At 47.8% G+C, this 8,582-nt stretch overlaps 2 protein-coding genes across 2 annotated transcripts in view; both read left to right on the top strand.

Moving 5' to 3' along the window:
* Window positions 1-657, top strand: part of LOC107115011 (olfactory receptor 11G2-like) — a 9,586-nt gene extending 8,929 nt beyond the window's left edge. The window contains exon 3 of the mRNA XM_015416621.1: window positions 6-657. Coding sequence (XP_015272107.1) covers window positions 6-657 — 652 coding nt within the window. The remainder of the gene's footprint in view (window positions 1-5) is intronic.
* Window positions 658-6,117: 5,460 nt separating this feature from the next.
* LOC107115010 (olfactory receptor 11G2-like) lies at window positions 6,118-7,077 on the top strand. Its single transcript, XM_015416620.1, has one exon. It carries the CDS (start codon window positions 6,118-6,120, stop codon window positions 7,075-7,077), a length of 960 nt encoding a protein of 319 aa, XP_015272106.1.
* Window positions 7,078-8,582: the final 1,505 nt, after the last annotated feature.

The following is an 8,582-nucleotide window of genomic DNA, read 5'->3' as shown; positions in this document are numbered from 1 at the left end:
TTCCTTCAGTTCTATGTGTTCTTCTCATTGGGCACCACGGAAAGTTTCTTCCTGTCAGCCATGGCCTTGGATCGATACTTGGCCATCTGCCACCCTCTGCGGTACCCGCAAATCATGTCCAAAGATTTCTGCTCTGCTCTCGTGGCCGCTTGTTGGCTCCTCGGCTTCCTGTGGTACATTTTCCCAATGATTTTGATCTCCAGGTTGTCCTTCTGTGGCCCCAACATCATTGACCACTTTCTGTGTGACCCTGGGCCAATTTTGTCTCTGGCCTGCCCTCCACTAGGAATTGCCCCTAGTGTCTGCCAGGTCTTTATGAACGCTTCTGGTTTGGTCAATGTTGCTTTTGTTGTGCTATCCTATAGTGTTGTGATTCTCACCCTGACGAAAAGCTCTTACCGAGGTGGTCGTAGGAAAGCCTTCTCCACCATATCTTTCCACCTGGTGGTGGTGACACTTTATTATGGGTCTATTACAGCCATATACTTAGTTCCAAGTGGAGAAAATCAGTCAGAGGTCACCAAGGCAGTTACACTTTTCTACACTGCAGTGACACCCTTTCTCAACCCCCTGATCTACACTCTGAGGAACGATCAGGTGAAGGAAGCTGTAAGTCAGTTGTGGAAAAGGTTTCAGACAAGAAAACTGACAGAATAAAAATAGACAGGAAAGAAGGAAACAAAACTGAATCAAACGAGAACGTGAAAACACCCTTGAGAAGCAATGAAACCAAGACTCACAATGGATGAGAGAGGAAATTCTTTTCCCACCGTCTTCTATTGCTCTTCTGTGTTTCTGTGACCTGAGAATTTTTTAAGTCATGTGGTTATACTGCATTTGGTTTTGACTGACTTTTACTGCTGTTAACTGCCTTGAGCAATTTGATCTTAAAATGTTTTAAGTGGGTAAAAATAAATTTGGTAGGATTTATAGAAGAATTTATAGAAGGAGATCAGATGTTATTCTGGGAGATCTCTGGGCACGATCTGGAGGCTTTCAATAACCAAGCGTGATACATCCAGCCACTGGGGCAGGGCTCATCTCCACCAGCCACTGGGGCAGGGCTCATCTCCACCAGGGTATTCCACATTCCACCAGTCTCACAAATGATGCTCAGATATGACGTGGGATACCTGAGATTCTGGTTTAATGGCATAAAATGCTTAACAACAAAGTCCTGGGTTTATAGCAACACTACACCCAGGAGACCAAGACCAATTTCCCACAAGCTGCTGATCAGCCGTCGCTCTTCCCTTTCCCCTGATCGTATGTCTCAATTTCTCACTATTTGATGTGCAGCTGCATTTTGCCCCGCAGCTTCACCTGATTTTCCCCACGTCTACTCGATCCTGGTTTTTGAGGATCGAGTAAATGCGGGGGGAATCGAGTGAAGCTGATGAGCAAAATGCGGCCGTGCGGCAAATAGTGGGAAATTGACACATACGACTGGGTGAAAGGGAAGAGGGCGGAGCAGCAGCTTGAGGGAAATCGGTCTAGCTTGCCAGTACCACACCCACCTGCCTCAGTCGAGGCTCTCGGCATCAGCTCCCAGGCACTGAGGCCCTACCCAAGGTCTTATGGCCACCACTTCCTCTGACCACTGCATTAGGGGGACCAGGTCTCACCCTCTCACCCACCACCGCCCATCTCCCAGTGCTCCCTGGTACAGCCATGAGAGAAATTAGGGGGAAAGTAACGTTGCGGCACTTCTGGTAACGTAACCAGGAGTGACCTCAAGCACCTCCACAATGGTCTCCTTTTTTGGCTGTCAAGTCACAGCCGGTTTATGGCAACCCTATGAGGTTTTCAACATGAGAGACATTCAGAGGTGGTTTGGTATTTTCTGTGTCTGCATAACAACCCTAAGACTTCCTTGGAGGTCTCCCGTCCATACGGCTGATCTGGTTTATGGCAACCCTATGAGGTTTTCAACGTGAGAGACATTCAGAGGTGATTTGCTATTTTCTGTGTCTGCATAACAACCCTAAAGACTTTCTTGGAGGTCTCCCATCCATACGGCTGATCTCGCTTCGCTTCTGAGATCTGACAAGATTGGGCTAGGCTGGGGACTGGAGATCTACTGGGACAACAAGTGGTCTCCAGGTGGCAGAAATCAGAAATCTCCAGTTCCCCTGGAGAAAATGGCCGCTTTGGAAGGTGGCATCATAGCCCATTGACGTCCCTCCCATTCCCAAACCCCACCCTCCTCAAGCTCCACTCCCAAACTCTCCAGTTGTTTTCCAACCTGGTGTCAGAACCCAGAGCTAACGACGAAGTACACACATTCAGGAACGGTTATACTTTTATTGCGAAGCTATAGATGCAGTAACACAGGCACTGTTAGGAATGGCCGCAGCCACTAGAGCATAATAGGATATAGGGTATTCGTATGCACCCCCCTCCAAGACATTGGCCAATTAGGGACCCTCCCGCACGTGGGATAAGTCAGGCAACCGTTAAGTGGCTAAAGCTGGGAACCAGGAGTCTCTCACGGTACATAGGAGCTCTCCAGACAACACAACGTCCTCCTGCACATCTGTAAAGATAAGCGTTTACAGCAAAGGCAGAACAGCAGGGATAGGAATGCAATAGCAATGAACTAGACACAGAATGAACTCCCCAACCCCCATGGCAGTATAGCTTACACCTGGATTTCACAACCCTATGGTTGGAGGAGATCTCCTGGGATTACAACTGATCTCTAGGCAACAGAGATCAGTTCACCTTGAGAAAATGGCCGCTTTGGCATTTTACCCCATTGGTGGCTTTGGAAGATGAAAATGGCTGCTTTGGAAGGTGGGCTCTATGGCATTATAACTTGCTGAGGTCTCTCCCCTCCCTAAACCTCAGCCTCCTCAGGCTCCAGATTCAAAATCTCCAGTATTCTCCCAACCCGGAGCTAGCAATCCTATCACCCCCTCACTTCTTCCTACTGTGGCTTTTTATCCACCTCCATTCTGCAATGCCCACTTCCTGGGCCACTTGGCCTATTCTTGAGCAGGGTTTTAATTTGAAAGAAGCCTCTTGAGGAAGCTTACTCTTGAGGAAGCTTACTCTTGAGGGGGGCCCTCATGTCCCAACCTTGCCTTTCCCTCTTCTAACTTACTGCCTCCCTCAGGGCTATTCCCACAAAGGTTCCAAGTCCCCCTGATCTAGGGCGATGGTCTTCTGGGGTGAGACATACTACTGCAGTGGATAATATAATGTTCCATGTTCAACTTGGGAAAACAGCATTTACCTGTGGAAGCGAACCATATCATCGCCAAGACAGTCAATTGGCCTTGGTGGGTAATTATTTTATTGTTCAGGGACACCTCCGCCACCAGGTATTTAACAATGAGATTCATACTCTGCTTGGTAAAAAGCCTCACTCTTCCCGTCCATTCAAGACCAGCTTGCAGCCCACAATCGATGCCACAACCGGGCACCAGCATCACACACACATGCCAAACAGCATCTCACACACACCAAACCCTGACGCAGTGCTTGCGGAGAGCCCTCTGATGGATGGAGTGGCATTTTCACGCTACTGAGGTACTGAATGAGAATTTGGTCTCAAAGCAAAGGAGGCTAAGGTGGGGTTTTTTCATGAATTAGCACGGAATGTGCTAATTCATGTGTGACAGAATATCGGCTGGTTCGGGGAAATGTTGACAAATCATTATCAAATTCTGACTAGAGATGAGTCAAGAGAATAGCACCAGAAGACTCTGCAGTTCTCAGCTGTAGTTCTGGGGTTAATGTTGCTAACGCTGAAAAGATTTTTTGGATGAGCTGCTTTCCTCCACTTACACACAAAACCTTTACTGGCATGAAAGCACAAAACATCATAGAAATACGAGGAAATACTATGATGCATCAGTCACTTACACTTAGCTATTCAAGCCTCATCTTCTGATTGCATAATATAAAAATTTTGCAACAGCCTCCATTATTTCGCAATTAGAATTAAACAGAAGAAAGTGAACACTTGAGTCATCAGAGTACCAGCTCTTACCCTCTGGAAATGGAGTAATAAAATGAGATCGGATATCCCTATAGAAGGGGTAATGAAGTATGGTGTGTGTAACTTTCCTCCACTTGAATCCTGTAAGTTAAGTTCTTCAGGGTGCAACATAAAGCTAAAGCTGAGTCTAGGAAAGAAAGAAGGTTTAACTATAAGGGTTTAACCACTGGTGACACAGTGGTGAGGCAGAAATGACAAGGAAGCCCCTTTGTTCTCTGCTGATGGTGGGAAGCGCCGTCGAGTCGCAGCCAATTTATGGCAACCCCTTCTGGGGTTTTCAGCGCAAGAAGCATTCAGAGGTGGCTTGCCATTGCCTTCTTCTGCATAGTGAACCTGGAGTCCCTTGTGGTCTCTCATCCAAGTATTAACCAGTGTTAGAGAATGAACTTGATATTTTGCTTTATGGACTGATATTTATTGCTACACACACAATGGACCGTGCACACACACACATAGGCTCAAAGAACTGTGCATTTCAAGTCACCTGTTATGATGTAACACATAGAAGGTGCCTGCACAAGCCTTACATGTGAATGAGGTTTCAGTTACACAGTTAACAGCCACACATCTCCATTATTGTCAGCAAAACAACAACTTGAGCAGAGACAGCCCCCATTGTAGATCTAGTTGGGATCACGTACAACACATCCATGCTTTGTTCTACATGGGTATTTCCTGTCAAATGGACATTTGGTTCACAAAGAGGATGGCCGGCTTGATCAGCACTTCAATGAAACATCCTGACGCCAAGGTTTCACACCTGCCCAGATATCTTTCTTGAGTAAGGTATTAGATTTCAATATTGACCACTCCTTATAGGCAACCTCCCACTCCTATAGGTAACCAATAGGATTAGTTTTGGGACGGACTAACAGGGAGGTGGGCCAGGAGGTTGGCACGGCCACAACCCACCTCCTGGATCCCTCGATAAAAGAAGAGAACCAGTCACATGCTCGCTCTCTCTCTCTCTCTCTCTCTCTCTCTCTCTCTCTCTCTCTCTCTCTCTCCTTAATCAACTAGCTAGCATCCCCCGCAACAACCCCTGTCTGCTTTATACTCCCCTTTTGTCCAGCTTGCTATCCCCAAACCCTTGCCTCTACTTTGATCTCTTGATCTGCAATCAAGAGATCCCCACACCGTCCTGCTAAGTTCTGGTAGTGTGGATCCCTTTAGTTTTCCATTTCTTCCCCTCTATTCTTCATTGGAACAACTAAAGCTGCGAAGACAGATAAGTATCACCCATCATTACCCCCACCTGCTAATGCAAACATGCTTATTTTAATACTGTATTTCTAAGAAGCTTGACTGAATGTGTGCGTGCATCAATATTGTTTGTATGTGATATATTTTCTTAAGTAAAAGACAGTTATTTCAACAACACCAGCCTCGACTCCTTCTCTGCTAACCCTTGGTGGGAACAGGACCTTGGTAAACAGTGGCAAGAACCCATCTAAATTGCCAACTGCTGTAGATAAAGCACTTCGGCTAACACCAGGGCTGGCCGTGCTTAGCTTCACAGATCTGGTGAGATTAGGCTATCCTAGGCCAGCCATGTCAGGGTGCTGTCCTCTGGAAATGCTGAAAATTATCCTAAAGGTAGTAGCCACTGTGTATTCAAAATAAAGACAAAAGAGTCAAGTGAGGTCAATAAGATATGGGGAACCCCTTCTGTTTTTTACACCGCTGCTCGTCCTTCTGCTATAACCAGCCCTACACAAAGCAGGAGAAGTTTCCGTAGAAGAGCAGAACCCTGTCTTCCTTGCCCTTTGCTGTGGGATAGCACACCTTGAGCAAGGAAGTCCCAGGCACATATTTTTAATGGCTGGGTTTTCTCAGAAGCAGGTTGTATTTACCATAAAAACCTGCAGGAGGAGGAGGAGAAAAAGAATTGGCTTTTATACCCCACTTTTCCCTACCCTGAGGAGTCTCAAAGTAGCTTACAATTGCCTTTCCTTCCTCTCTCCACAACAGGCATCCTGTGCAGTAGGTGGGACTGAAAGAGAGAGAGAGAAAGAGCATGCCTGCAACCCTTTTTGTTTCAAAGGAGATAGATACTGAGATAAACACATGATGTTTGTCCATGTTGTGAATGATGATGTTTCTGATTCCAGATGGAGTTGGTCAACAGGACCGGAGTGCAGGAATTCATTTTGGTGGGATTTGCCGTTGGGCAACAGGAACGGTTCCTGCTCCTCATCTTTTTCGCAGTTCTCTACGTGGTCACATTGGCTGAGAACCTCACCATCATCACACTGGTGGTTCTGGACACCCACTTGTCCCGGCTTCCCATGTATATCCTGCTGAGCAATTTCTCCTGGCTGGAGATCTGTTATGTGACCACCACTGTACCCCGGATGCTCTTTGACATGGCATCCCCTTACGGGATCATCTCCTTCAATTCCTGCTTCCTTCAGTTCTACCTCTTCTTTTCATTCGGCAACACCGAATGCTTATTCCTCTCCACCATGGCCTTGGATAGGTACTTGGCCATCTGCCATCCACTGCGATACCCACAGATCATGTCCCGCAACTTCTGCTATGTCTTAGTGGCCACCGGTTGGGTCATTGGTTGCCTGTGGCACATTATCCCCGTGGTTTTGATCTCCAGGTTGTCTTTCTGCGGTCCCAACATCATTGACCACTTTTTGTGTGACCCTGTGCCAATCTTGTCTCAGGCCTGCCCTCCACTAGGCATCGCCCCCATTGTGTACAAGACTTTTATGAATGCTGTTGTTATAGGCAACGTCTCTTTTGTGGTGCTGTCCTATAGTGTTGTGACGTTCACCCTGTTGAAAGCCTCAAACCAAGGCAATCGCAGGAAGGCCTCCTCCACCATATCTTTACACTTAGTGGTGGTGACGCTTTTCTACGGTTCTGTGGCAGAGATGTACTTAACTCCAGGTGGAGAAAAGCAGTCAGAGGTCACTAAGGCTGTGACACTTTTCTACACTGCGGTGACGCCCTTTCTCAACCCCCTGATCTACTGCCTCAGGAACAATCAGGTGAAAGAGGCGCTGGGCAGGTTGCTGAAGAAAAGGGAGAGATTGCAGAGGAGGACCATGACAGTGTAAAAAGGAGGGAAAGAAAGAAGAAACCAAAGTTGAAAAATCCAACTAGTACATGGGCTGTGGTCACACAGAGCATTAGCCACGCAACAGGGACAGAAGATAGGTGGATTATCTGGGCGCGATCTCACCGCCACATCTGGGAAGCGTAGAGCTCCCGTGGCTCACCCGAGGCTTCCCTCCGAAGATGCGCAGTTAAAAACTAATACCTCGGAGGTACTAGTTTCCGGAAACCGCAGGGCAAGGGCGGGCGTCTGATTATGTTTCCGGTGGCATCCGGCGCCCGCCCATGCCCCATTGTGAAAAGGTTTTGGTTTTTTCGAAGTATCCAGGAATGCGCACAAGCACCCAACGGAGCATGCGCATACTTCAGCTTAAAAATACCCACAACCTCATTTGCCGAGCCGTGCCTTGGTGCGTCGTGTGATCAGCACCTCCCCCCTAACCACCATGCCTGATCATGCAGTCGCGCATTATTTCGCTGTGGGGCAAACAGCCACGCCTCCCCCCCCCCCGCGATATCCGGCCCGTGTGGCCGGGGCCATGGAACACCTCTCTTTTTATGAACCCAGCTTTGGTCTTCTAGCCAATCTCATCTTTCAGTCCATCCCCTTACCATGGTTTGGGTGGGTTAAACATGAGATTTTTTTTTTGCTGCTGCTGCTGGTGGTGGTGGTAGTGGTGGTGGTGGCTGCCATGTCAAGGTGGCATAGGGTTGCTAGTCCCCCCCGGAGGAAGTAGGGGATCCCCTGCCCCCTACCACTGATCATCTGGCCAGTGGGAGGGTTTACCAGGAGAGGGAGGGAGGTCCACATTGCTGGTGACGTGGTGGTGTCAGTTTCAGGGTGGACCGGAAGTGACATCATCGCATTGGCAACGTTGCAGTGACGCTTTGGTATCTGGGCAAAAATTCTACAGTAGAAGCCATTTCCACCGTAGAATTTTTGCCCAATTACCAGAGCATCACTATGACATCACAGTGTGATGATGTCACTTTTGGTGCAAGTACAAGGATGACCCCTCCTCAGTTTGGGGACCAGGATAAGAGAGCCAAAGGAGGAGGGAAAGTGGAGCTCTCTAAAGTGATCTCCCTTAGTTTTCCAAACTGCAAATACTAGCAGTGGATGGAGAGAAGGGGAGCAGACTGGGCCACAGGGTGGAGGAGAGCGGGGTCAGTCCTCTACTACATGGCCCAGGCTAGCCCAATCTTGTCAAACCTCAGAAGCTGAGCAGAGTCGGCCCTGGCCAGTATTTGGATAGGCAACTTCCAGGGAATACCAGGAATACCAGGGTCGTGACACAGAGGCAGGCAATGGCTCCATTCAGCCCACAAACTTCTGAACATCTTGCCTCAAAAACAAGTCTAGATCACCACCTAGTGGTGCATAACGCTAAAGAGCTAGAACTTCTGGCTTCCAGACAATCTTATGATCTCCTAGCTATACTGCACACACTGCCATAGGATGATTATTATTATTATTATTATTATTATTATCATCATCATCATCATC

This window comes from Gekko japonicus, unplaced genomic scaffold, assembly GCF_001447785.1.
Source record: "Gekko japonicus isolate JY-2015 unplaced genomic scaffold, Gekko_japonicus_V1.1 scaffold4672, whole genome shotgun sequence".
Taxonomy (NCBI): domain Eukaryota; kingdom Metazoa; phylum Chordata; class Lepidosauria; order Squamata; family Gekkonidae; genus Gekko; species Gekko japonicus.
Note: the sequence above shows the minus strand (reverse complement) of the source record. Positions and strands in the feature narration are given on the sequence as shown.

Coding starts and splice junctions, on each gene's coding strand:
- LOC107115010 (XM_015416620.1), top strand. CDS start 6,118: ATGGAGTTGGTCAACAGGACCGGAGTGCAGGAATTCATTTTGGTGGGA.